The sequence below is a fragment of the Dioscorea cayenensis genome, chromosome 12, assembly GCF_009730915.1.
Source record: "Dioscorea cayenensis subsp. rotundata cultivar TDr96_F1 chromosome 12, TDr96_F1_v2_PseudoChromosome.rev07_lg8_w22 25.fasta, whole genome shotgun sequence".
In the NCBI taxonomy this organism is placed as follows: domain Eukaryota; kingdom Viridiplantae; phylum Streptophyta; class Magnoliopsida; order Dioscoreales; family Dioscoreaceae; genus Dioscorea; species Dioscorea cayenensis.
In genome coordinates, this window is record NC_052482.1 from 11,439,329 (window position 1) to 11,452,889 (window position 13,561).

At 35.1% G+C, this 13,561-nt stretch overlaps 1 protein-coding gene across 1 annotated transcript in view; it reads right to left on the reverse strand.

Moving 5' to 3' along the window:
• Positions 1-4,215: 4,215 nt before the first annotated feature.
• LOC120273503 (alpha-N-acetylglucosaminidase) overlaps positions 4,216-13,561 on the reverse strand; it is a 59,392-nt gene continuing 50,046 nt past the window's right edge. Inside the window, exons 15-19 of the mRNA XM_039280135.1 lie at positions 6,907-7,017; positions 5,559-5,797; positions 5,048-5,285; positions 4,901-4,979; positions 4,216-4,794 (exon numbers count right to left, since the gene is read on the reverse strand). Of these exons, the coding sequence (XP_039136069.1) occupies positions 4,559-4,794; positions 4,901-4,979; positions 5,048-5,285; positions 5,559-5,797; positions 6,907-7,017 (903 nt within the window). The 3' untranslated portion in view covers positions 4,216-4,558. The remainder of the gene's footprint in view (positions 4,795-4,900; positions 4,980-5,047; positions 5,286-5,558; positions 5,798-6,906; positions 7,018-13,561) is intronic.

A 13,561-nucleotide genomic window follows, 5' to 3' on the forward strand; every position in this document is an offset into this window, starting at 1 on the left:
GAAAGTATGGATTCGGGAAGCTATTCAGGCCGGATACTGTAGCAGAGCACCGTAGCAACACGGTAGCAAGTACTGTAGCAGTATTATTCACAGCCGCCCGAGAAAACAAGAGTTCAGAGAATCCACATGGGCGTGTGGAAATTATCCACGCCTGTGTGGAAATTCTGCACGGGCGCATGAAGCATCCACGCCCGTGTAGTCGCCCGATTCCAACCCTATTTAAAGCCGAATCAACCCCGATTTTACTTTTTTTTTTCCATCTTTTCCCCAACTTGAGAGAGGGCTTCGGCTAGGGTTTTGAGGGGTATTGGCTAAGGTTTTGGAGAGGTTCTACGGCTCCGACATCGTCATTCCTTAGGAAGAAGGTTGGTAGGGGAGCTTTCGTCGAGGCGTATCCTATACCAAACAAGGGAATCCTTGGACGACGAGTAGAGTACTTTCCACAAGACCATCGACACGACTATCGAGGGGGTTTCTTTATGGATTCATTGCTTTTACATTCTATTTCTTTGATTGTACTTAGCTCCATGGAGAGCTAAACCCCTAGTGGGTACTTGGGTATTTGTGAACCCTAGGATGTATTCGTTTCATTGAATCTCTTTATTAAGCTTTCAATTAATTGATGTTTATTGTGAGTTCCAACCTTGAATGCTTGATTGTATGAACATTTCCCCTAGAGTGACACTAGGGTTGAGAGTTCTCGTTGGTAACCTTGTGAGTGAGTGACACACCACGAGCGTTAGACAAAGCTAGGTTGGAGAGGTTTTAGAGGGTGAGTCGAGAGGTACAGGAGCGTCCCCTTTCCCCTCCGATGTGATAGATTCTACCTACGTTCCTCGAGTTCTTTGCGGCGTGCAACGGATGAACTTCCGCTGGGGCTTAGTTGCGCATGCAACGGAGTGAAGCGTTGAGGTGATCTTAGTATCTAGGGCTTAATCGTGGTTAGGGACCTTCCACCTGGACCAAAGGGTTAGGTCTATAATTAGGAAGAGATTTATCACTTGGAATCCCTAGAGCTCATTGTAACTCTATGCGAGTGCGAGGTTGAGAGGTTATCTAAGCTCTCCTCCGGGACATGTATAGAGTTAGGCATAGTTGACCTTAGATTTGGGACTATGTAATTAAGGATTTCCACGACTCACCATTGCATTGATTAGGAAGCATAATAGAGGGTTCTTGCACTTGAAACAATTATCCTAGGCGGAGCATTATCCGGGTACCCCATCTTTATCGATTACCTTACCCCCTTCTTTACTTTTGCTCTCTTACTTGTTGTTTTTATTGTTGAGAATTGAATCATTGTCACACTTATCATCATTGATCTTTCACATAGGTAAAAATCGAATTAAGTATTTTTTATTCCCTATTCCCTATTCCCTGTGGATTCGATACACGCTCATCCGGAATTATTACTTCTACAAACCCGTGCACTTGCGGGATATACGCAAGGGGACCTTGTTATTATGATTGTTGTTGATAAGAAAAAACTAAAATTTTGTGTTCTTGTTTGTGTTCACAGGGTTTTGGGATTGACAATGTGGAAGGAGAAACTCATTACAAGAGCACATTGATCACAAGGTTTTGGGATGAAAAAATTTGAAGATGATTGTTGTACTCTTGTTATATCTGTTGAATTCTTCTTAATGTTAATGATTAGAGTTACTTTGTTGTGGTTTTGAATTTGTGTTAATTTTGTTGGGTGCAATGGGATAGTTGGTGTGCTTTTGTTGGCAATGAAGGTCTTTTAGTTGGTTCTCATGTTCTATATTGCCTTTGAAAACACTTTTATGTTTGAAGGATGATGAGTGGTACAGGTAATGGATATTGAATTTGTGTTAATTTTGTTGGGTGCAGTGAGATATTTCATATTCTTGTTGGGTGCAATGAGATATTTCGTATTCTTGTTAATGTCAATGGATATTGAATTTGTGTTAATTTTGTTGGGTGCAATGAGATATTTCGTATTCTTCTTAATTTTGTTATTTGCAATGAGATATTTCGTATTCTTCTTAATGTCAATGGATATTGAATTTGTGTTAATTTTGTTGGGTGAAATGAGATGCCAGCAGATTTTGTATCAATCTAATGGTAGTATGTGTATTTCAAGGATGTTCTATATTGCAGTCTGTGTATTTTAGTTTGCTACAATCTAATGATTACAAACACAGATTTTACTTCACATTGATACAACAACATCAACGAAATCAACAACATCTGATGTGAGGGGCTCAAGTAGACAAATGACTTCACTCAATGCCTACAGCTACTTAAGCTTGTGCTTGATTCAATGCCTACAACTGCTTTGAGCAAACACAGCATGTCACCAACTGAGTCTCCAATGTACACAGACAGAGAAAGAACCTGGTAATAATATAAATCAATACATTAAATTTCATTTGCATGTATGTTCAGAACATTCAAAGAACCTTTTAATAATATAAATCAATACATTAAATTTCAGAACATTGAATAAAAAAAAAAGGGTTGCAAACTCGTTAACAGAGAAAGAAAAGCAACTCTAAAAATCAAGGCATAATTCTTATTGATAATAGCCATATAAGTAGTTTCCACTTAGAACCATGGTAAGACTCCTGATGTTGTACATATCAAACACATACACAAGCAATCCAATTGCATCACACGATCAACTAGAAGAAAGTCAAAATATCAAATCATTTACTTGGGCTATATAGCCAAACTACAAATGATGGCTTAAGAAATTCTTTTTCCTAAGAAACTGACTATCAAATTAAGTACTAAATAGACACTCGTTTGTAACATTATCTGAGCAACTAAAACATAAAAAGATGTTTTTCTAACTGATAGAAGGAAAAATTTTAATTTAATACTGAGTGATCATTAAGAAGAAAGGGTAAACAACGAGATCTGAATTACATATTTGGTGACAAGAAATCAGCTTCACCATTTATATTCACCAAAAATCCAAATAACTCCCCACCATCCGTGCATGTTAGTCTCTCACTAATCTTAAATGCTAGTCTCTTACTAAAAAAGAATCACTCTTTAAAAAAAAAAATCAAATTGTATTCAATAAAAAACAACTCTCTTTAATCTGTGAACATTAAATAGATATTCAACCAAGACTTATAATCCAACCAAACTCCTAGATTGAAAATAAGCTTATATCCCTAAAAATTTATTTTTGACAAAAGTGAATAAACCACTACAAATTAAAAAGAAAGAAACAAAAAAACCATGGGACCTAGAGGCCACAAACTTATCATTAACAATTCAAAACAAGAATTAGAGTAAAAAAAACCCACACACATAAATCATCTAATTAATTAGAATAATGCTGACTACATCACTAGGTTTACATATCTTCCGTACCCATTGAACCACCAATGATGATAATGCTGAACTCAAGCACGCATATTATTTCTCAAAACAAAAGGCACAATCAACTATTGACATCAAAGCAAAACCTATGATTCATATACCGCTTTCCACAAATCTAATATCCCTTTTCACCAGCATCAATCCAGTTTTACTAATCCAATCAGAAAGCAAACAAACACAATGATCATAATAACAGATAATCCAAGCAAACAAACACAATTCTCTATGCATTGTTCATACTCCTCAGTATACTATCCAGAAAGGGCATCCCAGGAGTTTCTCAAATATGTGGAGGAAATTCGCGCATTCCTGCTCTTGCTTCAAGAACTGGATAAGACTGAATTTAAGCCAAGAAAAAATTTAGACAATGAACATCATAGGCTCAGATCTTGCCCTCTATTCTTTCACATTGATAAATCAAAGGCTGCAACTGATGTTGCCACGCCACCCAATCTCCATACTCTTTTATAGAACAAATCATCATGGCCACAACATCTAAAAGAGTAATGCTATATAGAGCGAAGCAATCACATATTGATAAATCAAGGGCCGCAACTTTATAGAATTTCTTTTTTTTCCATAAAAAATTTTAACTTTTCCATAAATTTCCTAGATTTTCATCTATCCAAAGCATCAATTTTAATTTATTTTTCTTTTTTAATACCATAGGAATCCTCAAATTTGAAACACTTTTATCTTTTTTAATATATGATATATTTAATTTGATTAAAATTTTTTTAAATTACTTTTTTACTCTCATTTTTCTCATTTTTTTTTCTAGTGTGCAACTTTTAATTGCAAAGACTGAAAATAACAAAATATAAAAGAAAGTAGCAGGCAAGAGCAACCTAAATCTCTTCTAATAAAAAAAAAACAGATAAACATAATTTTAGAGTAACTAAAGCTGAGACCCAACCGGATAAAATCATTTTTTAGGGTTTACAAGACAAACATAAACTACAAAAAATTAAACAAAAGGATCTGCTAATTATTTTAGCACCTAATTCATGATACAGACAATGGGACAACTTCAGCTCACTCACTGTTATATGCACACATTTCCCCTTTTCATATGGCAAAACACTTGTTCATTTTGCTTGCAGATTGGGATTAAAAATAGAAGCAATTTAATAATGAAATCCACTATATGAGAAACATTGCTTGTAAATCCAAACAATTAGGATCAGCTCTGCAAAGTTCAGCCTATGTATTTACTGAACAATGTCTTTGCAATGGCAAGAGCATTCCCTTTGGCTTTCACAGTATACAGTTCCTGCCCAGCTTGCCAACTGTTAGAATACGAAATCCATTCTCTTCTCCATGTCTCAAGAGGAAAATAAGTGTTCTTTTTCAAACTTGTTGATAGATAGCTGAAATACATGGAAGCTCTTGGTAGATAATAGCTCTTCAGTAGTCCACTCCAAAATTTGTTCGCTGATTGCAAGACACATTTCACAAAATTAAGCATCTTTCATGCTGCTATACTCTGTATGTTTGAAATGGTTACTAACTCTGAGATAATCAGAAAAGAAATCATTACCATAGTCATGAAGTTTACTCTGATTGAACTTCGCGGTGTCATACCACATGGTTATTTGTGTTCTTGCATTCCATTCAAACTGCAGAAAGATCAGGATGATCAGTTTCACTTTATCACAAGATGGTCTAAACAGGAGTGTCATCTTACCAGCTTTCTATCTTTCTCACTTAATGCAAGTGCCTTTGCGCTTTCCAACCAGGTTCCCAACAGGAAGTTGTCGTCAGAACCTAATAGAGTGTCAATATCCTCAATGAGTTCCAGAAACTTTTGGCTTTGGATGAGCAGTCCATCAGCGTCATGTTTCTTGTAAGCCTTCATAACATCTAAGTACACTTCATTTGCTAATTTAGATAGCACTTGTCTGGTTAAATCAACCAGGTCATATCTGTCACAATAAGAAATACGAAACACATTCATATTTGTATTATGTTAACAGATACATTCTTTTTTAATGAATTTTAACTATGGGAAGGCTGTCCCTACAGCAGAGGTTTGTGCTGTAAGACAAAATTACCAAGCTCTTTCAGATACACAAATAAATATTAAAAGATGCACAATGACTGGTGACATTAATGAAATATGGGAATCCAGTGCCGAGATGCATGAATCCAAAATGAAAAGTGAACACACACAATTAATAATAACATGAAGGCTGTACCTATATGTATGACATCCAGAAATATCATTTCCTGCATCAAGAAATAACTTCAGTGCTCCAATCACTTCCTCAGTTGAATACCATAAATGTGGATGTGGTCTGTCAGAATTAATCTCCCTAAAAGCAAATCTTCTCTTCTTTACATGAAGCTTGTGAAAAGGGTCTTCTTTAGAAATTTGTGGACTTCCAAAGTACGGACCATAGTCTGGAAATTCAACTATGAAGTCCTTGTTATGATCCTGACAGCAATTCGAAAACATTTAAAAACAAATTCATGATGCTGAAGAATGCGACAACCCAAACATGGCTAACATAGACAGTCAAGGATGTAAAACCTCAAACAATTATAGCAATCATATTCATAACGAATCAGAGTCCACCAAGACAAATATAATAAAGTACTTTATATATGATGGTCACTAATTTAAAAACCACATTATTCAGAGAATGATATAGAGCTCAACCAGTAACAAATAAAAGTAAAATTAATTCTTAGACTACACAGTGCTTGCATTTGGTGAAAAATGCAAAAAAATGGAAAAAGAAAAAGGAAAAGAAAAAGCAACTGTATGCACATGCATGGTTGCCCACAACATGCATAAACATATAAACATTAGCTAGTCCATCCATTGATCTCCTTTTCATGTATACAACAGTTCTAATAATGACTTCCACAAATGGGTTTTACTGAAGCCTCTTTTCCCTATCTAGTTTAATCTATAGATCTTTATATTTCCTGTTCCTTAGAAACTGTGCCTCTAAAAAAGGGGCTGTTTACGGTATTTCTTAGGGATCTCAGTATTCATTTCTTAAGTCCCCTCAAAATAAAATGTTGAGATTGCCAGAGTTAGGTTGCTTATTGTGGATAAATCCACCTTAAATTAAGGACACAACATCATCGGTGAGTCAATACTGGACACAGGTGTGGCACTGTCTTCTCATGGTCATTTCTCAGGCCTATGTATATAAGGAATGGATTGTTAAGGTTGAAACAAGGTATTATAACAAAATTTAGCAAATCCACTAATATCATTATTGTTGACTTTAAGAGCCAAAGCTAGGCTGATATATTAGGTACTTGGACTTGCGAAACAAAAACCTTATATCTGCATACAGAATTTTCCTACTGCATAAACAAGAACAGTATTGTGATAGAACTTGCTTAACGGCATGAATTTTCCTGCTCCATTCCACAGATCATAAACATGTCAATAGGATTGTACAGTCTTTATATTGCAAGGCATTCATAAATAAGCAAATACACAACTCATTACATTATTAAGACATACTAGCATGAATCTTAGTATTACAAAGATGCAAATATGTAATAATTTTAGATTGAACATACTGCAATTCCATCAGTACAATTGTAAATTGTGCTATATAGAATTTTCCATGCTTCCTCCATTTTGGTATTCGCTTGGCCATATCGTCTATATGAGTAGCTTTTTAACCATCCCTGCATGATTTGACAAAAGAACAATTTGATTCTTCCCCACTAACTGAAGATTGTATTAACCTTCAAAAAAAAGAAAAAGAACAACTGAGAGGATAAGCAAGGTGTCAACATGATAATGAGTGGAGAATGACCTGACCATAGTTACCAGAAACGTGGTACGATCCAAGTCGCGAGATGGGTACGGATACAAGAAACGATGCTTGTAATGTATCCGATACGGTGGGAGGTAGGCTTAGTTGGTACGATTAATTCGATTCAAGATACGATTGAAAATTACATCCGAGTCGGTTATATAAAATACATACAAAATTATAAGACTTTAATTTTAATTGGAAAGAAAAAGATGTTCTTAGATTAGTAAATAGATCCAAAAGTGCATAAGAATAACACTTAATAAGAAATGAATTATGCAAACTTTAAAGAACTAATTTCATTGCAATGTTAAAGAATGTATAGATTATAATTTTATATAAAAAAATTTATATTATATAATAATTTAAAAACTTCCGCTAGATTTTAAAATAGATAGCAATTTTATCTATAACAACTTTTAAAACCTACTAAATTGTAGCATTATCTATACCTAGTTAGATAGATTTTTATAAAATCTACGGTTAATTAATTTTGATACGCCTCTCTCATCGACTCAGATCGCGTACCCAATCGATCCAGAACGAAAACGAACTCCAATTGGGTACGAGCGATGTAGATCGAACATTGGTGGGGGACTTAGCGAATCTGGTAACATTTTTGAAAATTGGTTTGGAGGGAAAACTTTTATGTGGGCTAACCACACCTTGACCCAATTTATACTAATTAAAATTAAACATTTTAAAACTAAAAAATTTGCTATTCTTAATTAATATTAGATAGTAATTAACATTAATATTTTTTTTAAAAATTTGATTAAGGGCTTTCTTAAAGTTGGGCCCCTTTTTTAAATTAACCTGTGGCCCTCATATTTGTTAAAATCAGCTTGGGGCCATCAAATCTGATTGGAACAAAAAGATAATTTTTGTGGTTGTTTTGCATATAATACACTAAACAACCTCCGTTTTTAATTTTCTTTTCGTTCAAAGTAGAAAGAATGACACCACCATATATACTCGTGTGAGTGTGTATATATACATAGTGAGTGAGAGAGACAGGAGAAGGGAGGAGGATTGCATGTGAACCACAAACACAAAGAAGAGTTAGATATCCACACAATTAGTTAGAAAGAGAGAAGAGAGAAACTAATCACATAGAGAAGAAGGATTGCACGAATGGGATGAGGGAAAGGTGGGAAAAGGAGATTTCTCCCTAAACTCACCCAAAGACTGACTGTGGGAGCTTGGGGGAAATCGAACTCCCTCACCCCTTGTAAAGGTTGATTGTGTTGCATATAGTCAAAGTTTTATATTTTGGAAATAACCTTAATAGTTACAGAAAAGTTGTGTGTTAGTTCTTCATCTGATTTTGATTCAGTATCAATTGGAAAAAGGCAATAAACATTCAATTTTCGTTTGCCAAAAAACAAGGTATTGCCAACCCCCACCACCTTTAGTGTGTTGAGCTTTCTTTCTAGCGTAACTTCATAGTGATTCAATATTTTAGGAATCCATTTTTTGAAAACTACGATCTTTGGGAGGTTTACGCATTACACAGAATATAGGATTACTTGAATCACAAATTTTATTACCGAGGCATAGGTTTTCGTGCTTAGAGAAGGGGCCTCTAAGAATATAGGTTTGAAGGTTATAGGTCACGAGTGACTAAGTCAGAGCTCTCAACAGTAGTTGGTCATACTCACAAAGGGGTACTAACAAGGCCAAACACTTTTTTTATTTGAATTCAGGGCGCTTCCTTTCTGCTTCAAGGAGTTAACAGATTTTTGAACTAAGAATTTTGTTCTTGGTCGCATGCTTTGTTTTCATATTCGACACATGTTGTAAGCTTGGGGAAATTCTTCAGTATGCCTTTCATTCTGTCATCTAAATGCTTATATAGGTCTTTTCGGAAAAATTACAAGCTTCAAAATTGGATGAGAGAACAAGCCTCATCCTCATCTTTCCTAACAAACCAAAACAAAAAAAATAAACAGAGATAACAAGCATTTAAATTCTAGGGAATTCAAAAACTGCTTGATTTTTTAAACACTCCCTCCTCAAGCAGTTTGTAGATGTCTTCAAGTCCTAATTTCCCCACAAATATGTTAAACTCATTCTTGGTAGCCTTTTTTGTGAAAATGTCTTCAATCTGCAGACTAATTGGAATATATTATATATGGCATGCACACTGTTCCATTTTCCAACTTTTCTTTATGAAATGTTTGTCGATTTCCACATGCTTGGTTTCATCATGCTGCATTTGGATTGCGGGCTATGCTTATGGCAGCCTTGTTGTAACAAAATAGGTTCATAAGATAACCGGTTTTCTATTTTAACTCTTGTATGAATGATTTTAACCAAATTAATATACAAATACCTAGGGCCATCGCCCTTAACTTAGCCTCCGCACTGAATTGAGCTACAAGCATTTGCTTTTTCGCTTCTCCATGTTACTGAGTTTCCACAAACAAAGGTGCAATATCTTGACATTGACCTTCTATTTGTTACTGAGCTTGCCCAATTTGTATCAATATAAGCTTCAATACTCAAATCTTCCGCCTTTTTGAAGAATAATCCTTGCCAAGAGATCCCTTCAGCTGTCTCATAAAATTGCATCATGAATCACAATGTTCCTCCCAAGGAACATGAATAAATTGACTCACTAGACTTACAGCAAATGATATATCTGGCATGGTGTGCGACAATTATATTAAATTCCTAACAAACCTTTGATAGGCTTCCCTATCAACTTATGGACTGGTTTTATCACAACAAAACTTGGAGTTTGCATCAACTGGAGTTTCTGCTAGTTTACACCTAAGAAGCCCGTTTCTGTGAGTTAATCAATAACATACTCCATCTGTGACAGTAGAACGCTTTTCTTCGATCTAGCCACTTCAATCACCAAAAAATATCTTAATCTTCCAAGGTCCTTAATCTCAAATTTTTTAGCTAAATCTCCTTTTAGACAGCTAATTTCAATGCCATCATCTCCGGTCACAACTATATCATCCACATAAACGATCAACACTATAATTTTCCGTGCTTTGAATGTTTGAAAAAAGTGTGTTATCTGTCTGACCTTGGGACTGTTTAAGACCATACTCTTAGTGACTGTTTAAGACCATACTGGGCTTTTTTTAATTTATACACATGGTTTCTTCCAATGCTATCTTCATTATCCTAGAAGAGCCTCCATGTATACTTCCTATTTTAAATCACCATGTAAAAATGTATTTTTGACATCCGATAGATGAAGCGGCCAATCATGGTGAGCTGCAAGAGATAATAACACTCTTGTTGTTTTCATCTTTGCCACCAGAGCAAATGTTTCTTGATAATATATACTTTGGGTCTGGGTATATCCTTTTGCCACCAATCTAACTTTACATCTTTCAATCTCTCCATTTGCCTTGACTTTTATAGTAAGCACCCATTTGCAGCCTATCACCTTTTTACCTAGTGGTAATGGACAACTCTCCAAAGTTCCATTTTTCATGAGTGCCTTCATTTCCTCCTCAACTGCCTTTCTCCATTCTAGTTGAATCATAGCATCCTGTATTCTCTTTGAAACAATGATGTTGGTCAAATTTACAGTAATGGTTCTAAAAGGGGACTTTAATTTTTAAATTGAGACATGGTTAGCAATTGGATGAAAAGTGCAAGAATTTTTTGGTTTTATCAAGGCAACTGGGACATCAACACAAGAAGACAAGTCATCATAAGTTGAAACAGGATTTTGTAAAGGAACCATACTTTTGAGATTTCAGTTGAAACATCTGGGGTAGATGAAAAATGCCGAACAAGAGATGACTTATTTTTCCCAGTGTAAACAATGAGTTCCTTGTCTTTATTCCTGCAGGTGGTTTCTGAAATCTCCCCCTCACAAATATTCTCCTCACTCCCTGTTTTTGTATCAATAGGATAACAAACTAATTTTGGAAAGGGTTCAGGAACTTCATTGTTTGAAGGTGGAGAATCTTTCAAACAGTTTAGCAGACATACTTGCAGCTCTACACTCTCCCACTTGATTTCTCTTGATAACAGGTTTAGTCCTCAAAGAATGTGGCATCCATAGTAACAAAGAATTTTTGGACTCCTGAATATCCTAGAAAAATACATTGAATTGCCTTTGGATCCAGTTTCCCTCGGTTTTGGCTATGAGCATGAGAAAAAGCTACATACCAACCTATTTTTTGGCGCAATTTCTGGAAAAAGGTGACAACAATTTGGATAGAATTCTTTTAAGACAATGAATGGAGTTTCAAATTCTAAAACTCTAGATGGTAAACTATTAATAAGGTAGGTGTTAGTGAACACTCCTTCCCCGCAAAAAAATTTAGGCATACCTCTTTCAAACATAATAGACCTAGTTATCTCAAAGATGTATCTATTTTTCCTCTCAGCCACTCCATTTTGTCAGGGCGTTTCAACATAACTAGTTTGATGTACAATTCCTTTGTTTTCTAAGAATTGATATAGTTATTAGGAAATATATCCTCTTCCATTATTTGACCTTAGAATTTAAATTTTGGTAGGTATATTTCTCTAAATAGTCTTTTACTTTTTCAAACTTACCATTTTAGTTCCTTACTTTAAATTGTAACCTTTTAGTCTCTCTACCACTTTTAATTTAGCCATGTCAATCCCCCTTATTGAGGCTTTAGGGTTAGGGTTTAGGAGGACTGACATGGCTAAATTAAAATAATAAAAAAACTAAAAAGTTACAATTTAAAGTAAAAGGACTAAAAAGTTAAGTTTGGTAAAGTAGAGAGACTGTTAAGGGAATTATACCATTTTTGTATTGAATTGTGTTTCAATCATGTTGTAAAATTTTGGAGAATGTTACACCTTTCAGACTTGCCCTTCATAAGGAAGGTCGAACACATCTTGGGAATGGTCATCAATAAAGGTTACACAATCTTTTGCCAGTTTTAGACACAACTTTGCATGGACCCCAAATATCACTATGCACTAAAGAAAATGGAGTAGACTTTTAATATGCTTGGGAAGGAAATACACACCTCTAATGTTTTGCCAAGTCACAAACCTCACAATGTAAGTCAAAGGCTTTTTTATTTTCAAACGGCAAGGGAAACAATTTTTTTAAATAGAAAATTCTAGGATGGCCAAGCCTAAGATGCTACAACATTATTTCTCTACTACTACCATTAATCTTTCCTTCTCTTCTTGCAGTAGTAAACTTGCTTGTCACCATGCTATCTTCTAAGAAAAATAACCCATTCTCTTGTTTAGCACCACTAATCATCTTCCCCGTAAGTTTGATATACAGATTGATGGAGAAAAAATCGCTACACAATCTAGTTCAGAGAAAAGTTTGCTAACTAAAAATTAATTGTATGTTAAAGTAGGAACATAAAAGACTGAATTGAGTACAAATTGTTCTGGCAATTTTATAGTCCCTTTTCCCGCATTAGGACTACATGAACCATCGGCAATTGTGACATTTTGTTTAATATAACATGGAAAGTAATTAGAAAATAAGTTTAATGAGCCTGTCATGTGATGTGATACACCCGAACCTACAATCCATAAGCTAGGATTTGTGGTATTTGCATGACAAACTAAAGGTGACTCATCTAGGAATGCTAAAGATAGATTAGGATAGGATTTAGATTGAATATTTTCACTCGTAAACCTGATTAAGGAGTTCATTTGTTCCTTGGAGAATACACTTGCTTCTGACACTCCCAAAACTACTGCATTAGAATGTTCCACCTGAATATGCATTCCTTGATTATTGTTCTTTGAACTTGACCACCATTTTTTATGTGGTAATTTACCATTCAATTTCCAACAAATTTCCTTTGTATGCCTTGGTTTTTTACAATACTCACGCCACAGCTTATCTTTCCTTTTCCATCATCCTTCTTGTTCCATACCTTCTGTTTGCTTGGATGATTCTCAAAATCAATCGCTTGCTTAGCAAGTTTAGAAGAAACATGGATGAATTTTCACCAACCACTGATCTCATCATTAATAAATATAGACTCTCCTTACACTTGATAATGCTAAACACTTCTGGTAATGAAGGAAGGTCGAGAGCTCAAAATTCTGCTCCTCTGCGGATCAAATATAGGACGTAGTCCTAAGAGAAATTGAAAAGCTATCTCTTTCTCCACTAACTTCAAATGAAGTGAAAGATCTTCAGTATTCTTCCATTCACCCTCTTGGTATATGTTGATCTCTTGGTAGATGTGGTTAAGAGCATTAAAGTACTTCACTGCGCTTGATTTTCCCTACGTTAAAGTTTTCTCCTTCTCCAGAAGCTCGAACAACATCCCATCATTCTCTTTTTTCGAGAACGTTGTGTGTACCACTTCGCATATATCCTCAAGTTGAACATAAAGTAAAGGCTTGACTTATTCTCGGCTCCACAGAGTTGAGTAGCCAGGAAATAAGTGTACAATTTTCTACATCCCAAGTATTGAATT